General features: G+C 35.8%; 1 protein-coding gene across 2 annotated transcripts in view; it reads right to left on the minus strand.

Annotated features, from left to right (window-relative positions):
• The window catches only part of LOC150084252 (ubiquitin-associated domain-containing protein 2-like), a 154,582-nt gene that overhangs the window by 87,670 nt on the left and 42,457 nt on the right, over positions 1-24,455 (minus strand). Inside the window, exons 1-3 of one of the 2 annotated variants that reach the window (XM_090375129.1) lie at positions 23,779-23,797; positions 9,451-9,581; positions 3,315-3,434 (exon numbers count right to left, since the gene is read on the minus strand). In XM_090375129.1, coding sequence (XP_090231255.1) covers positions 3,315-3,434; positions 9,451-9,546 — 216 coding nt within the window. In that variant the 5' untranslated portion in view covers positions 9,547-9,581; positions 23,779-23,797. Of the gene's footprint in view, positions 1-3,314; positions 3,435-9,450; positions 9,582-23,778; positions 23,798-24,455 lie in introns of those variants that run through there. The other variant, XM_090375128.1, reaches the window with a different exon arrangement.

Here is a 24,455-nt window from a genome sequence, read left to right on the forward strand (position 1 = left end):
CCTAACCAAGGACCCCATAACCATCCCTGGCACAGAAGTAAAACTCACAGGTCTGTAGTTGCTCATTTCACCCTTTGAGCGATCTTCATGAACAGAAGAGCCTGCACATCTCGAACTTGGTGATACAGTCTATACTCTTGAAATAAAATATCAGTGTTCTTTAATGTAGGGCAGGTGTGCAGTTTTCACTTTTGCTATTCTCCTATGCATTTCAGTGGTTATATCAATAACTTGAATGCATTTAAAGCAGCAATAATGATCTTAAAAGTTTAAAAAAAAAAAAAAAAAAAAAAAAAAATTAGCTTTGGCCATTTTTATGCATTGTTATAGCATTCTACCACCTTAACCATATTTCAAAAACTAACAAAATGTTTTTTTCTGAAAACCATTATGAATTTTTTGTGTGCATTTTCAAACAAGAAAACTAATTAGAACATAACTGCTTCAAGAGTGCAGTGCAGTTCAAACATGTTGCGTAAAATAAGGTTGTTTCTTCACTGAAACAGGTAATTTCATACATATTTCACTGATATACAGGAGCCATGAAATAAAGGTCCATGATCTGTTTTTGGCATATGTGTGATACATTTCTCTTTCAATAATGCAGGCAACCAGGTGTTTACTGTACTGAAAAGTAATTTATTGTTTATGCACCCATTATAAAAGCACTAATCATACAATCCAGATACATTTGATTAGATCTTTAAAATTAAAAAAAATAAATAAATATATATATATACACACGGGGCATCTCAAAATAATGTATACACACTTTAAAAAGCAACTAGGGGGCTTTGCCCCCTGCTTGCTTTGCTTGCCCCCCCATGCATGCTTTTCTACATAAAATGTAGAGGTATACGAAGTAAATCAAATCTTTTCTATGTAAAAGACACCTGTCAAAATGCACTGGTCGATATCTAATCAGAAAATGACCTATGTAATTATTTACCTGTACATCTGTAGTGCGTGGCATTCTCAAAGTCGAATAAATATCATGGTAAAATTGCAGAACGGTGTATACCCTCCAACATGGCGGCAAGCAAAACAGTGGGAAAGCAATGACTGACAAGTTGTGACCCCCACACCCCCATATTTCAACAAACGCACAGGAACAAAGCAGTGATTGGCAGATGCCACTGCTTTCCCAGCCCACTGTCCTCCTAGGTTGATATGCCTAGAGTGTTTTTCCCCCACATTTGCCAATGTTTTTAAATTGGGAACTCATTTTCCCATTTTAAAACAGCGGGAGGGAGGAATAAACACCCTACCTAAGCTAAGTCCCCCCTTCTCAACAACACAAAAACAAATCAGAAAAGGGAGGTGCCTTCACCTGTCAATTATTGCCGTCTTCCTTGCTTTCATCAAAGTACCTGCCGGTATATACTATACTGGACTTCAGCCAATATCACTATGTAATTATTTACCTGCAATTACATAGGTCACTTAGGAAAAGGCCTTTTGCTCCAGGTTCCATAATGCATGAGGAATATTGTACCATCCAAAAGAGCGGAACTAAAATATTTAACTGAAATATTTAAAATATTTACAAAATACTAAACTACAGTATTTACAAATATAGAATATTCATTAATATACAAAAAAACATTACAATGGAACATCAAACGTTAGACAGTGAATCACATGCACGAGGTTGGTGAACATTAGAGGCAATTGTCAATAATTAATTGCATTTGTAGTGATGTAATTGCCTTGCCCTCTTCTGCCATTGGCTCAAATAAATATCACTACGAGGAAAACTTTTTTTAATGTATAGATAGATATATACAAAGAAATGTAAATTTTTTTGATACTTTGAAGACAACAAACATTTTTTTTTTTACAACAATAAAACTTTAATTGTTCAAAATGCCCCCATCAGCATTAATGCATGAGTGGCATCTATCTTCAACAGATCTACATACTGAAATGCACAAATCAGGTGAAATGTTTTCTGTTTCGTGTTGAATTTTCATCCATAATTCCTCCAACGTTTACAATTTCTAACTGTAAACCTGATTTTTCAAGTATCCCCAAGCAAAAAAAAATCTAAAAGGGTGAGATGCCACCTTGGAGGATATTCAAAAGCACTTCCTCGACAACCTATCCTAGTGAACATGAAATTCCTTGTCAAGATAATCACGCACAGCTGTATGATAATGTGGAGGTGCAGAATCTTGTTGAAAATATACCAATGTATTTGCAAACATGTCTCTGATTTTTGGTACAGCACAATCCTTCAACATACCTACATAATTTTTTCCATTAACAGTGCCATTGAATCGATAGGGACCAATTACTCCATGTGAAGAGAGCCCATCCACACAGTAATGCCTGGTAGATTGACAATCTTTCTGTAGAGCAATATGTGTGGATTTTCAGTGGCCCAGTAAACACAACTGTGACATTTTAAATGGCCATTCATTTTAAATGTGGGCCTCATCTGACCACACAATTATATCCTAAAAAGCATGATTTTTGTCATTTTTTTTTAAATGTACTTCTCACAAAATTGCAATCATCTTCCTGTATTGCATGCACTAATCGAGGTATAAATGAAAAAGTTTAATTCCTTCATCATTCTAAAAACACTTGTATGATTTTCTTGGGTTAGTTAGTTAGTTATTTGGTTTTTAGGAGCATTAGCAACTAAGGCCATATTGCTCCAGGATATGCAGTGATCATTCCCTGACCTTTCCGCATCCTCCGTATTTGGTGGTGACGGGCTCGAACCCCGATCTAATCAAGAAGCGTGTGCTACGCACTGCTGCTCCTTTCCACCTGGCTATGGAGACGCCTATTTTCTTGGGGGTGCACAAGATTGCATTTCTTACAGCTTTACAATGTTTTCATTACTTCTGGATGTCCTCTTCCTGCCACATGCTAAGTTATTGATATTCTGAATGGTTCCATGCTCCTCAAATTTATTCTGCAAAAGAGTAATTGTTAAACATGTTGACGCTTTTGTTCCATATCATGATTTCCAACAACGCTGAACTTCATAGACATTTTCATATGTCCAATACCATTTTATAATTGCCTTTCTTTCTTCAAAACCTAATTGGGTACTCTCCATCGTTTTAGAGGTATCTATAAAATAAAACAAAAATTAAATTATTGAAAAAAAATTGTCTATTTTTAAGCTACAAAATGAGTTTAAGAAAATTACATTGGTGTATATGTTCATTAAATATAAATTTTTAAAGTTTGTATACATAATTTTGAAACACCCAGTGTGTGTGTGTGTGTGTGTGTGTGTGTGTGTGTGTGTGTGTGTGTGTGTGTGTGTGTGTGTGTGTGTGTCATATCAGACTTACAGAAAATCTATGAGATCCATATCGCCTTTCAAAAATTCTGAAGTAATAAATTAGAAGAGAGCCACAAACAAGATCTTTGGTGTCCAAGAACGTAACTTTGGAGGTTAAAACTCTCCATACCTAATATAAAAAAACAAAAACAAAAATAATTCATTATTCCAAACTACTAGGATTTTCAAAATATTTAGTACTAAACAAACTTTTAACGAAAGTAAGTAGTATATTAAAACATGTCAAAAATGGTCTCTTCTGCCCTCTCTTTCCATGGAAAGAGAGAAGGCAGAAATTTTGTAGCAATGTGGTGACATTACTACAAATTATTATTATTTTGCCAAATCGATTGGTATATTAGCTCGAATACTTATAGTTCTATGTGTATTGTCTGTTGAAGTGCATGTTCACTGAGAAACTCTGCATAGTTGGGGGAGATCTATTCTGTGCATGATTTATTCCAAAAAGTGTTCTATTTGAATGACTCTTATGGGTAAAATATTGACTCTTTATAGTACAAGAACTTAAAATATGGAGGTAAATACATTATTTCAAACGTATATACTCAGTTCTGCTACAATACGCATTTTCCCAACACGAATTTGCTCCAATGCAACTGATATATAACAATGCGAGTATAACGCGATTTTCGTGTTGGCTTACGCACAGTTTCATCTGTGAGTAACACTAAATGAAGCAAAACCCGGCACCAAGCTGAATGTGGCAACCTGCGCAGCAATACATACAAGTTTATGAAGCTTAAAAAATGTCAAACGTCAAATGCGTGAGAGTTATAGTTCCCATTTACTGTACTTGTATTGGTCAGAGACACTGTTGTCATTTGCTGTATCCAGAAAATAGCACGTGATATTGTAGGCCAAATCATGTTTTCAGGAGCTCATTTTTCTGTTCGAACAGATTTCGTGAGGCGTGCAGAGGAGCACATTTCTGGGGTCACTACCAAAAACAATAAAAAAAATTTGCAGTTTTATATAATGCTATAACCATACGTTATTATGGTGTTTCCCCTTCCATGAAATCTTCAATCATATAAAAAACATTTTCAGAATCTTCTCTTCATTCCTATTTTTTAAGCATTGTAAACTTGTTCCACTTGTGCATCCTGTGTTTGTTGTTATTGATTGCTTATCTTTTTTACTGTTTTAAATTTTACAATCCAAAAAAAAGAAAATGTCAGTGAACAGAAATATCAAGCTTCAAATCTTGTCAAGGGAAAGTGCTATATTTACTGTAATATTTATTTATTTATTAGAAGTTTAAGGTGTTTAAACCTGTATTAGTAATTTTATTGGGTTTCTAACTTTTTTTAGTGTTTTACTTACCAGACTGAAAGTTTTTTTTTTTTTTGAGTGCTCTGCCCCATCCCTATTTTTCCCATTAGTCCTGTTGTTTTTAATGCGCAAAATACGATAATATGGAGATTTTTAGGAACTTTTTAGTAATTTTATTGGGTTTCTAACTTTTTTTAGTGTTTTACTTACCAGACTGAACGTTTTTTTTTTTTTTTTTGAGTGCTCTGCCCCATCCCTATTTTTCCCCATTAGTCCTGTTGTTTTTAATGCACAAAATACGATAACATGGAGATTTTTAGGAACGCATGTGCTGCATTATAGCAGAACTGACTGTACTTTAATTAACTGTCTAAATGTTTATATTTGTCAAGCAAGCATTTGACTTTGAGCAATTTTTGAAATTTTATTATTTTTTTAATCAGTAAAATTGTGTATGGCTAACTCAGTTCATTTACCAAAGACTATTTTAAATATGATCTTGGCAATGCTCATACTAGTCACGTTACACAAGAATAAATTAAAATTTCTTTCTGATGTTTTTTTTTTTTTTTTTTTTTTTTTTTGTTAGTTGTTGGTGCATTGGCTTCTGTGGCTATAATGCACCTCCCAAAGTTTTTGCATTTTACTCTGATCCAAGCCTGAGGCAGGATTCGAACCCACAACCTTTGGGTTGCCAGGCAGGCACTTTACTCACCTGGCTAGCCCGGTCGGCTCTTTCTGATGTCTGATTTATGTAACTTATAAAAAATTCATTTTCACAAGGTTTTAAGGATGAAACAATATTTCAATTTATGCTTTTATTAAAAATTCATATATACTTAATAGAAAATGATATTAATAAAAATTTAAACATGAAGAAACTGCCACATTGAGTTGTATTATGGGTGGTATTTGAAAAATATGTTTGTGGCTTGGGATGCAAAATATATTTAAGTGGAAGTTATCAAAAAAAAAAAAAAAAAAAATTTAAATGTGTGGTTGAATTTTTAAAATTGTTGTGTGGGCAATTTTAACTATAGGATCATTTTTCCATTACGCTGTATGACTACCAGAGAGTTGTATTTTTAGAGACAAGGTCACACCATTTGTTTCCTATTAGTGCAGATATCTAGTAAACAGAAAAAATACATACTACTGTACACCGTGTTAAATATTACGAGATTTATTATTTGTTTTGGAGACTATTTCCTTCTTAATCAGACTGTTATAGCTCAAGTACTACAAAATTTATGAGAAACATAGTAATACAAAGATTACAACACCAAACTAGAAAATGCAAGACATGGACTGCATCAGGGAAATCCAGTCAGCTAAAACATGTGGCATATGGAACAAGTAATGACCATCCCAATCACCGTGTCAACCACATGCATGGTACCAAAGAGCCCCCATAAGAACATAGCAACAATGGGCTTTGCCAAAATCACTTACATGGAACTCCAGAAAACCGCAATTCTGAACACTTTCAGAATAGTCAGAGAGTTCCTTGACCAATAACAATGGTAACTGGATATAACCATGCCATGCACCTGGTTCCAGTACCCATAATGGAATGGGGAAAAAAGGGAAGAAAGAAAGAAAACCATTAGGAGAAGAGAGATAATAATAATTACATATTTAAAGTAAGGAAACATTTATACATTTAAACTAACGAAATGACTATCTAAATCTAAATTAATCTAACTTTATTTTAACAAGCACAATAAAGCACAGACAACTCAATAACCAGTAATGACAGTGCACCATACTCCACCTGAGTCATTAATGCTATTTAAACAAGCATTGAAATTAAGATATTAAATGTTAAATTGTCATAACAAAAATCAAATATGTACATATACCTATCAATAACATATCATACAGTCCAGATATATTTTTTTGCCTAATTTAGTAAAACATATGAGCATGTGGTTGCTATACTTAAGATTGTTAAACATGAGCAGAATCACCCAATTTCAGCTTTTAAAGTACATACCATCAGATTCAGTAGGTCCATAATCGAAAAAAAAAAAAAACACAATCTGTGTATTTGAAAAATAACAACCCTGATTGAAAATTGGAAGAAAATTAAATTTATTGAAAACTGAAGGCACACCCAATTATTGGAAAACTTCCAACTAACTGGAAAAGTTGGAAGGTATGCAAAAGTAATAAAGAATGCAATCATTTATGTGATTTAAACAAAATGCCTTTTTTTTTTTTTTTTTTTTTTTTATACCTGGATAATTTGCATTTCATATTCATGTCAGAGTTGATTCATAGTCAAAAGAACATTTATCACAGTTATAATGGACGGCAGCCAGCCAGCCTGCCCATCCGTCCACCCACCCGCACCACCTCTGTCGCTCGAATGATTTCCAAGAAAGGGGATCGCACCAACCTACAAAACTGGCACCCAATTTCCTTAATGAATATGGACTGTAAAATTATTTCCAAAGCCATCTCCAATAGATTAAAATCCACTCTCCCTGATATCATCGATCACCAACAAACACATTCAGAACCTGGAAGATCAATTCACAACAATCTACATCTGATCCATGACCTCCAACTCCACTGCAAACAGCAAAGAGAATTCCCAGCACTAATTAGCCTTGACCAAGAAAAGGCTTTTGACAGTGTCGAACACAGCTACCTTTTTCAAACCTTGAAAGCTTTTGGATATGGGCCCTACATCATCGAAACAATCCATTTGCTAAACAAGGAAGCCAACTTCTGCCTGAAACTGAACAACTCACCTGCCACTTTCTGTATTCCAGGGAGATAAAACAAGGCTGCCCACTCTCTGGACAACTCTACACAATTGCCATAGAACCATTCCTTAATAGAATCGCCACCAGTTTACAATCCCGATGAACGCTGCTAACAGAACCCCACCTAAAGATAACCTACTCAGCATACATAGACAATGTCACAATTGCAATATGCCACAAGAGCGAATTTGAAGACATTCAAAAGGCTCATGATCTCTACGCTCAAGCATCAGGTGCAAAACTAAACCACTGTAAGACCAGCGGCTTGTGGGCTGGCAACTGGAAAACCAGAACTGACTCCCCCAACCAGTGCACATTGTCCAGCGAGGGACAGAAATACCTAGGTGTGTACCCTCCTTTTCTCCCAGAAGAACTGGCCCGAACTGCTGAGTCACTTCAACAGAGTACTCGGGAAATGGAGAAGTGTGTGCGCCACATCTTCGCTGAGAGGGAGAGTACTTGTGGTCAATCAGATGGCAGCAAGCGTCCTCTGGCACACCTTCAAAATTCTCACTCCACCTGGTGACTTCCTCCACCAAATTCAGGCATCTGTCCAAAGCTTCCTTTGGAACAAAACCAACTGGATGTCCTGTTCCAAACTCAGCCAGCTGCTTACTCATGGGATTCAAGGGTTGGTCTCTCTCTCTTGATGACAAAATCACAGCATTCCGGATTACCTTTCTTCTTAAGACACTGCAAACGAAATACCCACATTCCGACACTATGGATAATCTACTAGCAACAGCCACTAGAGGACTATCTCTTTCAACAATATTGAGAATGGATATGGCACCAGCACCATTCAAACTACTCAAACCAGCACCTCTACAATAAAAGAATAATAGACCCTGCAAATGATGATATTCTCTTCTTTCCTACATGGAACTGGGCAGAAATAAGAACCACAGGCGACCTCCTGAAACCAAGCCTTGAATGGAAAGGATCAGAAGACTTGCCCATTAAAACCATAAATGCAGAGCGGCAACATAGACGTCTAAAATCAGCGATCGCACAAGCTCTTCCAGACATCACTATAGCTAAAGGGATTGAAAATGTGACTGGATCCTCACCTACATCAACCTTCGTCATCACATCACCAAAAGACACGGTACCTCTGTCTCCTGCACCCTCCAAAAAAGGCTGTCAACTAATCATGTCTAGCCATACAGGCACAATTTTCCCGTCATCCACCTACCAAGCTGTCCCTGTACCCCTCTCCACAAGCCACCATCTAACTTTCAGTGGAACCTTCTGTACAGGACGAAATGTTCCAAATAGGACGCAGACATCCAGTGGAAACTGTGGCACAACATCCTTCCTACCCCAGTCAAGCTAAAAATCTTCGGGTTATGCACCTCAAACTACTGCCTCTTCTACACCACTCCAGGTACCCTGGAACACACGTACCTGCCGTGCCCTGTGAACCAGGAACTGATCAAATATGCACTGGAAGCAGCAAAGCTTGCCTGCAACCATGCCCACACTTCGGAGGACTACTGGTACCTGCTTCACTCTGAACAGACAGCACACCTCACTTGCAACTTCTTATTCATTGTTGCCAAGGCCATCATTTACAACTTCTACTTGAAGCACGCAAGAAGCAGTGCCGACGTGTCGCCTGTCGACACTGCCACCAACATCACTGCTTCCATCCAAGCTATCCATTTTTCTGGTTACCAAAAGGTTTCTGCCACGGGTGGCAAGGGTTAAGGCCAAAGCCATCTAAGTGGTATACCCCAAATCATAAACGTTTTTCTACAACCAGCTGATTTATGCCAGCTCTGAATACATCCAAGATCACCTCCCATGATACTTTGCACAATCTCCTCTCACGACTCCATTTTTCATTTTGCCATGAAACAGAAATGACATTTCTGTCATTTCCGCCTAACACATCAAAAAACCTTGCATTCATTTTGTCCGGTATTAATTAATGCATCTGACATTTAGATTAACATAGCATCTAAATTCATAAAAGGTAGTTACAGTTAGTAACATGAACAGAAAAATTTATAAATTCAGAGAAAATAAAATCTCTTGTTATAAAAATCATTGAAATATATAGAAATAAAACATTACCTCATATTTTTCAAAAATGCTGGGAACACTATAAACCACATAATGTTTGATATGTGCTAGTAAAGGTACATTCAGGGCACAAGATGTTAGGAACATACAACCTAGGAGACCTTTAGATACTGGAGCTTTATCTACAATAAAAATAATAATTTGTTAAAATAAATACTTTATTTTACTACTAAATAACTTTTTAACAAAACAACAGCCCAGCACATCAACTTGTTAGTTGGCAGTCATACATTTGATATTTGTAGCGCACAAGCTAAAACCTTCTACACTTTGTACAGTGGTGGACAAAAAAACTGCATCACTTGTGAATTTTGCAAATAATGTGTTTTGCACTGCACTGTGGGTTGCAGAAATGTTCAAAATGCATTTGTTAGATGGGATATATGTCTCTGTGAATGAAATCCAATAAAAAAGACTCCAACTGATATACCAAATTGCCATAAATATCTTCCCAAAGCGTAAAATAATGCGTAATTAATAGAAATATGAGAAATCATGCAAATGGCGATCATGACAACCAAACACACATTTTATTGCATTTACGTGTACAAATGAAATGACAATTTAACGTAATAATATTATGTACTAAAAATCAGCAAAATAAGTCCTCAATATTTTGTTGTTCCTCCTTGAGCTGTAATTACAGCCTTGCAACGATCTGGCATAGAATTAATCAACTTCTGGATATAAAGTAAAAAAGTAAAGTGCAGCCATTATCAACACACTGCAGGATGGAAGCCTCCTCAACAATTCATGTTGAGGGAAATGGACCATAATCTGCCACGCTGGTCCAGTGCGGGTTGGCAGATCGACCGTATTCAGCAGTCAGGGGCTTGAACCCCGGTCTACTCAAAGAGCGTGTGCTACTGCACTCCCGCTCCTGCCCATTCGGCTACGGAGGCCTTTTGGATATACAGTTGGATATACTTCTGGATATACAGTTGCCCAATTTCGTGGTACCACACCCTTACAATGCTCTCCTGCAGCTGAATTTTACTTGTTGCTTCTTCTGAGCAATTTTAGACAACATTATATACTAGCAATTTTCAATAGGGTTCAAATCTGTAATGTTGCTGGGCCATCCAACACTGTAATGCCAGCATTTCTGAGGTATGACTGCACCTTAAGGGAGAAAAATAAGGTAAAACATTGGTGTAAGTATGTTTTAAGCCTTGTGAGACAAGAAGACAAACTCATCATTAAATCTAAATAGCATAAAACTTACCAATTTTGCTATGTGGCAAGATGCTGAGTCCTGTGAAAAATGCAGTTTTGGACGTCTATGTGGTGAACCCTAATAACGGGTTTTAAGCACTCCTTGAAGATAGCAGTGTGGGTTTCTGCACTCGCTGTTCTGTTAATAAATTTAATTTGCCTCACCCCTTTGCTTGTTATGCATCCCAAGACCATCTCTGATCGGCGGGGAACTTTACAATCGGAACCTTACAATTCTATTATGCAATAGAAGCATTATCTTGTGCAATATCTTTGCTTTGCGACAAACAAAATAACTGTAATCAAACAATATCTTATATGTTTCACTACAAATGTTACTTTTTTTTAAGGTGATGCAGTTTTTTTGTCTGCCACTGTATATACAGTCATCCCACTTAGCATAGAAGATGCATTCAAAGAAATGAGAGTACAGTAAGTTCTCGATTTAAACGATTAATCCATTCCTGAGATTTCCACACAAGTTGAAAAACCATGTAAGTCAAATAGTGCTTAAATACAATCTATTTTTAATTGTATATTTGTTTGAAAGGAAAATTCAAGCAAATCAACTTCTATTTATGAAAACTTTTGTGGAAATAAAACTATTCAATATCCTATCGAGTACATACTTGTACATAAATATAAAAAGGTATCTAATTTAGCTGAAAATACCCATTCTATACTAATCATTTAAGTTCTCAGAGTCTGGAGATTTTGATGGTGTCTTGAAGTACTTGTCAAATAATGTCTGCACTGTAGCTCTTTTTTTTCCCATCGTAATACTAATTTGCATCAAGCACTGCTCCAATCACTTTTTCAAACCGTTTTGTCTGGATCCTAAGCTTTTAAGCCAGCTAGTCCTTCGTAGATCATTTTAAAGCATTTTACCATTTCCTTAGTATCACATCGTTTTTGATGGTTCAACCTCTTGTACGTCCTCCAAAACCTCACCTTCATTTTTATTGTCATCAAGCTCCATTAAATCTTCATTGCTTAATTCCTTTCTATGATTTTGCAACAATTCAATAAAGTCATTTTCCTCTAAATTTAATTCCAACATTCTGGTCATTTCCACAAGCTCCCTAATTACATCTTCATTTTCTTTCACTTCCCAAAGCATCTTGAACAAACTGGGGTGTGTGAGTTTCTTCCAGATGGCATTCATAGTTGATACTGTAATTTCACTCGAGGCAACATTGATATTTTTAACAGCTTAGTAAATGTCGAATTCTTTCCAGAACTGCTTCAATGATCTGGCATTCTGTCATTCAGTGGCCTTTACTGCTTGTCTAAATATGTTGTTCATAGATAATATATATACTTTTTGAATGTCTGTATTCAAAAAGTATTACAAATACTTTTTGAATGTCTGTATTAGACCCTGATCCATTGGTTGAATGAGGTAAATTATATTTGCAGGCAAAAATATAACTTGTTTTCATGAGTCACACACAGTTGTTGGGTGACCAGGTGCATTATCAACCAGCAGTAATATCTTAATGGTAGGTTGTTTTCTTGGCAATATTTTTTAACTTCTTGCACAAAATGATGGAGAAACCAGTCCCAAAAAATTTCTTGTCACCCATGCTTTTCGATTAGACTTCCAGACAACAGGTAGCAATGCTTTTGAAATATTTTTGAAGGTCCTTGGATTTTTGCTATGGTAAACTACAGTGGTTTTATTTTGCAACCTCCAGCAGAATTTCAACCAAAAAGAAGGGTTAATCTGTCCTTTGATACCTTAAATCCTGGCATAGTTTTTTCTCCTTGCAATATGTAAGAAAAATCTGGCATTTTTTTCTAATATAAACCAGTTGAGTCTACATTAAAGACCTGTTGTGGTAGGCAATCCTCGTTTTTGATGATTTCTTCCAAAGTCTTGGGGAACTCCATAGCTGCTACTATGTCTACACTAGCAGCCTCACCTATAACTTTGATGTGTAGTTTAGCACAGCCCTTAAATCTTTGAAACATGGCTTGCAATGAATGTTTCACTAGCAACATTCTCACCATGTTTACATTTTAGTTCTTCAAAAAGACCAAAGGCCTTTTCTTGTATGAGCATAAGACTTATCGGCATTCGTTGTTGTTTCGTGTCTTCTATCCAAATCATCAACAATTTTTCAATTTCTTCTATTAATAAGCCTCTTCTTTTGGTTATGATCATAGCTTGCATTGGCACAGAACTTTTTACTTGCTGCATAATCCAAATTTTATCTTTTGTAATGGTTCTAATGGTCAACTCATTCATTTCTTAAACACGTGCAATGTCCACAAATTTCTTGCCATTTTCATGTTTAATGATTTCGACTTTGGTAGTCTCTATAGTTATAATGCACCTCTTCTTATCACTATGATTACTATTCTCACCATTTTTTCTTTTCGCAGACATAATTAGGGTTTATATTTATTTTGTTTACGACAATTCTACGCTCCCAAGATACAACTTACACTTAAGTGGTTAAGAGGAAAACAAAGCGCCGATGCCACTATCAATTCTCATTACCAGACACTAATGCAACCGCATATGTATGAATCCGTGTAAGTCAAGGACTTACTGCACTAAAGAGGGTCATTTTATTATTGTAGGTGTATTAGCATCTTAGGCTACATCCATGTATACATGGAAATGAACAACTGAAAGCATTATTTCTAACCTATGAGATATTTATGAGGCTCGTTAATTTAACACTCTTTAACATAATCACAAAACAAATAAAAATGATAAAAAATGTATATTATTATGCAAGATATTTAGTATAAAATAACAGAATTAGAAAAACCCCAGTAGAACCTGTATTTCCCTTGCTGATTTCCAAGTATATGTCCGATAGGATGATTTAAAGAAGTTCAAGAATCTAATCCATTTCTGCTTTTAACTGTGATTAACATTATCTTCCTCAAAACTAGCAGTTTTCTGCAAACTCAACGTTTCAGCAAATATTCTTCACCACTTCTATTCAAGTGTATCTCATCTTTAGTAAAGCAGTCCTTCTGTTAGTAGGTGCAGTCTGTGTTAAGAAAAATTTTATTCCATTAGTCCTGCACAATCTCTCCAAGTTGTTGAACTGATTAACAAGGCTTAGTATATAAACTCTTTCTTATTACACCTTGGTAAATTTCTTGATACTTTTAGCATTAAATCCTAACAATGTGAAGGTATCTAGCTTTGCTTTTTCTCAACATTACCCTTAAGAGATATGTATTAAATGATACACAAATGGATGTAGAGGATATTATTCTTCAAAAAATAAAAAAGTAACAAGTTTTTTATGATTTTTTTTTTAAAATTCTGGTTTCATTCTTGACAACTTTAATGATGGGCAATAAAGTCAAAATATGTAAATTAGCCTTAGCAGTCATTCTCTTCAGTCTTATTCCACCTATCTTATTAAACAATATATTCTCTGGTTCAGAGAATATATTCAGAGAAGAAGTTACTAAAAATTGACTTTTTGTGAGAATAGCACCTTTGTTTGCTTCCAGCAGCCAGATGCATAACAAATGGCTCCGGCACTGAGTTGGGAACCTGAGTGTCTGACGAGTCTCCTGATCATTAATTCTTTTCTACAGGTCTTTCTTTAGTCAATCTCAACCAACAAAGAACTAAGTTTATGATCAATTGTCTTGCTCACCATGTTTGATATGTGGTTAATAAATGTGGCATGCACCTAAGACACAATGTTGTGACCTCTTAGAAAAAGCTTCAGATATATGCCCAAGTCTTGATGCACTATAAGAACTTACTATCCACAACTCTTTTCAGACATTACAAGCAATATCCAAAATTTTAAAACACATTAAGGCTGAGAAATGCAGAATCACATGCTATGAATACAACTGGAAAGAAACTAAGTGCAAAGGTAGAGGGAAGTGGAATTAATACACAGCTGCTCTCTGAAAAAGGTGCAGTAAATACTCTACAGTACAGCTGATCCTGTTGTAATATACAACATAAGTTACAAAAAAAAAAAAAAAAAAAAAGGCACATAGTAGGAACGCACAGTACAGCACACACATTTTCATATAAGTCAGGGTTGTTGTTATTCCATTTTTAGGAGCATTAGCAACTAAGGCCATATTGCTCAGGGAATATGCGGTGGTCATTCTCTGACCTTTCCGCATCCTCCATATTTGGTGGTCATGGGCTCGAACCCCGGTTTAATCAAGAAGTGCATGCTACGCACTGCTGAACAGTCAGGGATAGGTTCCATAAAAGATATAAATTGTAATACTCTACCCTATTTTTAAACTTATTTTTACCAATACAGATTTATTTTATTTTTATTGAAATAAAACAAACAAGTAATAGCGATTTGTTTTTGATGGCTAATTTTTAATTCAGAGGATGGGGGAGGCAGAATAGTGCTTTATTGGACTGGCTTTTTCAATGAATAAATGTAAGGTTGATTGTCTAGCTTCCTCTTTTTTTTCATCATCACCAGATCAGTTTTCTTTTGAACATGCAGTTTCTATCAATGTCTGGATCCATGTTGGAATGTTTGCCAACTTCCATTAAAACTTAAAACTTTTAATTTTATTTTCTTTCAATATTTAATGCTTTGTTTCTTTGAAACACTGTAGTCTTTTTTTTTTTTTTTTTGCACTTACTGTTTACAGGATAAATAATAAGAAATTTTTTAAGTAAATAAATTTTTACATGCAAAATATGTTCACAGACAACCATAAACTGAGATGACATAAGTGAAAAAGAGAAACATGGGTATTGTGCAAGTAACTTTTCACATGCATAATGGCAGATAAGGTATCAAAAATAAATATGCATGTAACTTGAAAAGCATGTTGTAAAATGGTGTGCGTTATAGCAGGATGAGCTGTAGTTTGTTGACTGAGTGAACATGAACATGAAAAAGAGTAGCACAAATGCTCGGATTCATAACAGTTGGCTGATTTTATTTCTGCCTTCCAGAAGCAAAAATGTTAATCTGTGGGTTTCATGAGCAAGGACATCAAATTTATCAGCCATCGTTCCAGTTTTGGCTTATGAAACACAATGTTCTCTGTTTCAGATGTTGATGAAATAATTAATGTTTTTTTTTTTTTTTTTAAATTCCAGTTTCATTTTTGAAAATTTTACTTTAATGGTGGGCAACGAAATCAGGATAAGAAATTAATATTTAAAAGCATATATGTGAAGTTTAAAAATATAATAAAGAAACTCGCTCCACAGAGCCCACCCCTACTGAAAACTTTTTACAGGAAGATCACACCAAACACACATTCAGAAACTCACTCGTGAAAGTTTAAAGGAAAAAAAAAATTTCAAGAGTAACACATTGTAATGAATCAAAATTAAATGAAACTGTATTAAGCAGATCTAAGTGTGTTTTTTATATTTTCTTCCCTGTTATATTCAGTATGCAGGGTGTTGTTTTATTAAGAACAATCATATAAAGGTTGACCTCAGAAGAACATCTGAGATTAAAAAACCTAAGCAACATGGATCATCAAATTCACCACTTTTGTGCTTTGGCGGAAAAAACTGCACTCAAAATGTGTGAGCATGAAAAACAATATAAAATGCATGTGCACATGAGGTAAATATGCACTATGCTTTGTCAGTAGATGATTAGAGCAGGCCTCCACCTGCTTTAATCTTCCTGATATTCTGTAAAGGTGCAAGTAATCTGACACCTACTACCACCACCAGCATAGCAGAGCAGTAGCAAAATATGCAGGATATGGTAGGGTAAAGTAAGAAAGAAATGTTCATCTAGGACAATTTCTCATAATTTATAAGTCATAATATGCCTTCCTTTTCATACCTCTTTTAAAAAAACAAAAAAAAACGAGAGTGTGACAATGAGTATGTCATCAATAGGACTTGAACACAGACCTCTCCAAATGAGTGACAAGTCACAAAACCATTGAACTATCACATGGGATGCATGTGATAGTTCAATGCAAATTAATCCATGAATACAAATCTGAGGATCATTAATACCAATACAGGCAACCCCAATATAATACTATTTCGCTCTACCACGATTGATAAATTTCGGCAATCCTCACACAACACAATACTTATATAACACGGTTAGAGAATTGCGGCAAAACTCAGCTAAAATGGTATTTTTGAGCTTTCATGTGGGAAAACCCTGCTATTATGTTGGATGTACTTATTCAACATTTCCACTCTTTTTTGTGAATCCCTGCTGTTGACTCGCTTTATGCAAAAAAAGTTATTGGGAAATCCCCATGTTAGGTTCTGTGCTATTGAACTTGTGCTTGTTTGAGACCATAAAACATTTGTGACTGTGAAGCGTGCAGTTCATTGTAAGGTTGGTTTGATTCTTATTTGATCTTTTCTGGGTATGTATTACTAAACTTTGTTCTTAAGAACCATATTGGAATAATTTCTTTGTTGTGAATTAAATTCCAGCTATAAATTATGTCTAAGGAAAGTAAAAAAGCACCACTCAAAAGAAACTATTTCTCTAGAATCAAAAAATACAAATTTTGGATCATCTTAAAAAAGGTATACATTGCAAAAAGTTTAAATTTAGCATTAGCATTAGCATTAGCATTAGTAGAGGCATTTGATGCAAGAAAGCAAGCTTATGCAGCATCAGCCAAAAAAAAAAAAAAAAAAAAGTAACATAAATAAATAAAAATAACCACTTCCACTTCACCCCTCTGTTCATTCGAAATACCTGTCCAGCTGAGCCTTAAACTTATTTAGGCTATCAACTTCAACGACAAGGGATGGAAGTCTGTTCCACCCACCAACCACCCGCTGGCTAAAGGCAAATTTCCGCACATCTATCCTACATCTGTCTTTCCTCAATTTGAATTTATGCCCTCTCAGGTGATTATTCTGAGCAAGAGGAAGAATCCCATCAGCATTGAGCATGCTCAAACCATTCAAGGCTTTGTACACCTCTATCAGATCACCTCGCTGGTGCCTAGTTTCCAGACACTGTAATTTGCAAAACTTAAGCCTTTCTTCGTAAGAGAACCCCTTTGTCCCATTCACCAATCTAGTTGCCCTTCTCTGTACTCGTTCCAGCAAGAAGGATGTAGCAGCAGCTACATCCTTCTTGAAATGAGGCCTCCAGGCCTGTATACAGTACTCTAGGTGTGGCCTGACCATTGCCTTATACAAGGGAATAATCACCTCCTTATCCCTGCTAGAAAAGTTCCTATATATCATTGACAATACACCATGAGCTACTCTTGCAGCCCGTCTGCACTGCTCAGAGAACTTCATATCTGCCTGCACAACCACCCCCAGGTCCCTTTCATTCTCTACCACTGTCAGTGTAGTACCACAGAGTTGATACGTTGCTCTGGGGTTGCTGTTTCCCATATGTAGTATTTTACATTTGTCAATGTTAAACTTCATTTGCCACCTCGAAGCCCATCTGCTCAACCTTTCCAAATCCTGTTGCAGCAGCATAGTGTCAGTAGTGTCCTTGACAACCCTGCCAACCTTCGTATCGTCTGCAAACTTGGACATTAAGCCTGATATACCATCATCAATATCATTTATAAATACAGAAAACAATAAAGGCCCCAATACTGAACCCTGAGGGACTCCACTAATAACATTAGTCCACGATGAGCAGTGTCCATTGATTACCACTCTCTGTCTTCTCCCCCTCAACCACCCCTTTATCCATAGCAGCAATTTGCCTCCAATGCCACACTGCTCCAATTTGTGCAGCAGTCTTCCATGTGCAACAGTATCAAAAGCCTTTCTAAGATCCAAGTATATAATATCAAAGTTATTCCCTGCATCCAGTTCTTTTGTGACTGCATCATAGTATCCAATCAAATTGGTCAGGCAAGACTTACCCTTAACAAAACCATGCTGTGTCCTAGCTATAACTGAAGTCTTGTCTAGATGATCCTGCAGTGTTTCTTTCACCAGTGCCTCCATTAATTTTCTGGGAACAGAAGTTAAACTCACAGGTCTATAATTACTTGTGTCAGCCTTTGATCCCCCTTTGTGAATTGGGGTCACATTTGAACATCTCCAGTCCATGGGTACCTCCCCTGAGTCCAAGGAAGCTCTCATAATTATGGCTAAGGGTTTGCTTACCTCCTTTGCTGCCTCCTTTAATATAACTGGATAGATCCCATCCAACCCAGGTGCCTTTCTTGTGTTTATCTTCAACAATTTCTCCTCCACTTTGCTCTCAGTTATTACAAGATTCTCTAGCTTACTGCTAGAGTTGAATACACCTCTGGCATTTCCCTCGCTGAATAACTCCTCATGTGTGAATGTCGATGCAAAATATTCATTTAGTTTGTTAGCTACCTGAGCAGGGTCATCAACAGTTGACCCATCGATCTCAAGTGGACCAATCTGATTCATCCCCTTCCTTCTAGAGTTTACATAAGTAAAGAACTCTTTGCTGTTTTTCTTCGCATCCCTTGCCAAGGATCTCTCGTAATCTGCCTTCGCCTGTCTAACCTCCTTTGTAACTTGGTTACAGATCAACTTGTATCTATCATAGGCGTCTGTGTCACGTGTTAATTTGTATGTATCCCATGCATTTTTCTTCTCTGCCATATGCCTCATTAGTTCATCTGACAACCATTTTGGCCTAAACCTTGAACAATATTTCTTAGTTGGTATGTAAAGCCTAGTAGCTTCCACGATAAGTTCTTTGAATGCTTCCCATTTTGAATTTGCTGTTGGCAATATCATCAGTTGATCCCACTGTATAGCATTTAAATACTGTCTCAGTCCATTGTAGTCGCCTTTACGAAAGCAATACCCCTTCCCTTTACCCCTAATGGTAGTTACCTCTTTGAGTAACTCCCACTTCAGCACACTGTGATCACTGCCACCAAGTGGTTCATTTATCTGCAGATTCTTAATGCATGAAGAATCACTACTGATAATCAAATCAAGAGTATTGCTCCCTCTAGTTGCCTCCCGAACATGCTGATGGAGAAAACAATCATCCAATAAATCCACAAAAGCCTTGCTACTGTGTGAGTGACCAGCCCCCAAATTCCAGTCAATATCTGGGAAATTAAAATCCCCCATTATAAGACTCTCTGATTTACTGGCCCACTCTATTTCTCCGAACAGTTTCTTATTATACTCATCAGAGTCATTAGGCCTATAGCACACTCCTACTCTCAATTTTGATCTCCCAACGCTTATGTCACACGCATGGGATGCATGTAATAGTTCAATGCAAATTAATCCATGAATACAAATCTGAGGATCATTAATACCAATACAGGCAACCCCAATATAATACTATTTCGCTCTACCACGATTGATAAATTTCGGCAATCCTCACACAACACAATACTTATATAACACGGTTAGAGAATTGCGGCAAAACTCGCCTAAAATGGTATTTTTCAGCTTTCATGTGGGAAAACCCTGCTATTATGTTGGATGTACTTATTCAACATTTCCACTCTTTTTTGTGAATCCCTGCTGTTGACTCGCTTTATGCAAAAAAAGTTATTGGGAAATCCCCGTGTTAGGTTCTGTGCTATTGAACTTGTGCTTGTTTGAGACCATAAAACATTTGTGACTGTGAAGCGTGCAGTTCATTGTAAGGTTGGTTTGATTCTTATTTGATCTTTTCTGGGTATGTATTACTAAACTTTGTTCTTAAGAACCATATTGGAATAATTTCTTTGTTGTGAATTAAATTCCAGCTATAAATTATGTCTAAGGAAAGTAAAAAAGCACCACTCAAAAGAAACTATTTCTCTAGAATCAAAAAATACAAATTTTGGATCATCTTAAAAAAGGTATACATTGCAAAAAGTTTAAATTTAAATGTTACCTTATTTAAACTTCTGTTAATCCAGAGTTTGTTGCCATTGGAGGTTGGTTTGGGCAATTTAAAAACCACTTCACATTACATAACAGAATTGGAGAGGAAAGTGCATCAGTTGATAATGAAGCTGCTAAGAAGTATGCAGATGAATTTCAAAAAATTATTGAAGAGCACGGATACACACTACATCAAGTTTTCAATGCCGACAAGACAGGTCTTTGGTGGAGGAAAAAAAAAAAAAAAAAATGTCCAACAGAATGTTTATTTCAAAAAAAGAGAAAACTGTACCAGGTTTTAAGGCATCAAAAAATTACATGATAAAACCTATACTAGTTTATAGATCCTCTAATCCTTGTGCTATGAAAGGTGTAAATAAAAAAGCATTACCGGTATATTGGAAAACAAAAATAAAAACTTGGATAACTGCCTATTTATTTAAAGAATGGTTTCTAAATTGTTTTGCGTCAGCTATGGAAAACTATTTAAAGCAGAAAAAATCTAGATTTCAAAGTTTTATTACTACTGGATAACGGTGCCAGGCCATCCAAAAGATTTAAGTCTTCCAAACGTTGTTGTAATGTTCCTACCACCTAATACAACTTCTTTAATTCAGCCATTAGATCAAGGCTATTTACCTTTAAAACTCATTACATAAGAAAATCATTACAATGGATTTTGGAAAAAAATTATTCAAAAACTATTGAAGTGATGGAGGCATGGAAACATTTTTCAACTGTTTATGGTATCGGAATCATAGATTTATCGCTCAAAGAAGTAAAATTGTCAACATTAAATGCATGCTGGAAAAATGTATGGCCAGACTCAGTTCATTCAGGAAATACGGACGAACCAGAAGAAAATAGAATCAGTGCGATGGTAGAACTTGCAAAGTCAGTAGGAGGGGAAGGTTTTGATGATATGAATACTGAAGATGTTCAAGAATTACTGATAGAAAAAGAGGCTGGCAAAGAAGCAAATTTGGTGGAATTGGCATCAGAGGTAAACTAAATCAATTCAGAGGATGACAGCACAGATGAAAACTCTGAAGTTCTAAATTTTACACTAAAAAGCATATGGGAATGCACAAACTTAGCTGAGCAATTAGAATCTTATTTTTTGAATGCAGATCCTTCGACTGAAAGGAGCATAAATTTCAAAAGGGAACTTCAAAAATGTTTGGCTCCATACCATAAAATTTACAAAGATCTATCAAACAAAAGCAAATGAACTCAGATTACCGATTTTTTAAAAAAGAGCAGAAGACAAAATCTAGATGTTTCAGAAGAAAGTTAAGAAGGTGAAGACATTCTGCAACAGAGAAAACGTTCTCGTTTAATTGTTCTTAGCAGTGATGAAGAGGAAGAAAATTAAATGAACGTACATTATCTGATATATATGTATCAGAGTTTGTAAGATGTTTGTTCAGTTATTACTATTTTTAATAAAAATTAAGTTTATGACAGTTATAAAAAAAAAAGGTGTTATTTTTGTTGGCTTTTGGAACGTAATCCCCCATCCTGTACTGTTTCTTAGTCCCATATAACATGGTTTTGCACTGCACTGTATGAGATTTTATAGGAACCTAACTACAGCGTTATAAGAGGGTTACCTGTATAATATTAATATATATTTTGATTCTATGAAATCTATATAGAAGACTTCCCATTTTTAGTTTGTTTAATAGCTTCCTTTATTTCACTGAGATCAAAGTCTTGTTTGTAATTGGTATTCCCGGACATTTTATTCTGTTTCCTTATTAAATTCTGCTACTTGGTTTAACTATCTAAATCATCCATTTAAAATAAAGTTTCCAATAATTCATTCACTGAGCCCTGCCATCCAACAGTCTCAGAAGCACCAGCATGCAGAACTACCTGAATTTTAAACTTGTCACACACATGATCATAAAGAGAAAGCCCCATGGATGACACCACCATCTCACACTCATCACATTCCATCTTGATGTTACCAACCAAGAGGACCACAAAGGCACTGTATGTGCATCAGGGCCAGATTTACATATAAGCTAAATAAGCTACAGCTTAGGGCCTCACATTATAAGGGGCCCACTCCATCTTAAAAAAATACTTTTTTTAATATTGTCACAGGTAAACTATAAGAAAGAAAGGCCATATACATGTTATAGCTTAGGGCCACAAGTTTAAATCCATCCCCGATTTGCATATTTCTTTTTCATGAAACCATTCAAAGTGCCTTACAAAATTAGTTGTATCAACAGCTTTGCCAGGCACTTTCCCAGAGTTCAAGAAGTAATGCACAAACCTTTCCATGTTATGAGGAATATTTATCTGCTGCCAAAGATGGTAGTGAAGGTGATAAATCTATGGTCACTAGCTGACCGACCAATAATCACAGTGCCACAGAAGTATGTAAAAGTACATTCTGATGTCCTTTCTATTCTGATATAGAAATTGTTTACTAAACCAAGTGTGTGTGTGTGTGTGTGTGTGTGTGTGTGTGTGTGTGTGTGTGTGTGTGTGTGTGTGTGTGTGTGTGTGTGTGTGTGTGTGTGTGTGTGTGTGTCATTTATATATAAAGTTTTGTAAGAAAAACAGCAAATACATACAAGTAAAGGTCTCAGAAGAGAAAGCACCTTTTGATATTGAAAAGATGCACTAATAGCAGCAATATTTTAAAAGAGGAAGTTAAAATGGGAGGGAAAATTCCTAGTTGTTGTTGTTTTGGTTTTTAGGAGCATTAGCAACTAAGGCCATATTGCTCCGGGATATGCGGTCGTCATTCCCTGACCTTTCCGCATCTGGTGGTGACGGGCTCGAACCCCGGTCTAATCAAGAAGCGTGTGCTACGCACTGCTGCTCCTTCCCACCTGGCTACGGAGGCGCCGAAAATTCCTAGAAAAAGTACTGTGTAAGCAACTATTTGAAATGTGGTCACAATGAACATAAAAAAAACAGATCCTTCACATGTTTGCACATTAATGCTAGGAGTGTAGTGAATAAATCTGATGAATTTGCAGTGCTCGTTAGTCAACAAATGCTGCCATCATAGGAATACCAAGAAACATTGTATCATTATAATATACTGGATGCAGAATTTGAATATAGAAAAAAACAGCCTCCTGATAATCCAGGGTGGTTGGAAAATAAATCTGCCAGGATAATCAATACCCTGATAATCTGTAAAATTAAAGAAAAACTTGAAGATGTAGAAAAAAGAAATTTATTTATATATGTACCATATACATATTTATAAAATTATACTACAATGTGAGAACTGATAAAATTTAATATGAATATGCAATTTTTTGAAAAAGGTAAACATGGTTCACTTTTTCTTAGTTTACCTTCCTATGAATGGTACTACATAAATTTCAAAGGATCATCTTGTCAGCAAGAGTGGCATCTCCTTGTTGCTGCACGTAGTTGAGTGAAACTCATTAAAGCTGATGAAGTTTTTGTTCAATAGAAAGAACAATCCCTTTCTGTTTTAATATAATGAATGCAAATTAAAAAATTGCCGAGGAATGTTGAAGCAACAGTAGTAACACATTAAAAAATATAAATAAATATTGCCTATAACAAAGTCCACATATTTCTTTGGGGAAGGTAAAAAAAGTCAACACGAGAACCACAGCAAACTACTAGAAACTTACCAGACAAACTGGTCTGCCGCTACCGCAGTGTCTCCCTGCATTCTCAGTAAACAGACGGTGCATTTTTATCATTATCGGCAGTAGAAGTCAAGAACAATATATTGACACATAGGCATGACAGACAATAACATCATAGCGCATTAAGTGACTCACTGATGTTATGATACATATATATAAAGAATCTTTCTTTCTTTTCCTAACCTAACCTTTAAGGTCAGATTATGAAATATAACGAAAAATAAAGAAACCTTTTCCTTTTTTCCTAACTTATCCTTTAAAATTAGGTTAAGAAACCTAACCTTAAAAACGTACAAAGAAATCAGTAATATGGTTTTTTATTTTTATTTTATTTTTTATATTTTATTATA

This window comes from Mastigoproctus giganteus, chromosome 6, assembly GCF_048544385.1.
Source record: "Mastigoproctus giganteus isolate SK-2022 chromosome 6, ASM4854438v1, whole genome shotgun sequence".
Lineage (NCBI taxonomy): Eukaryota > Metazoa > Arthropoda > Arachnida > Uropygi > Thelyphonidae > Mastigoproctus > Mastigoproctus giganteus.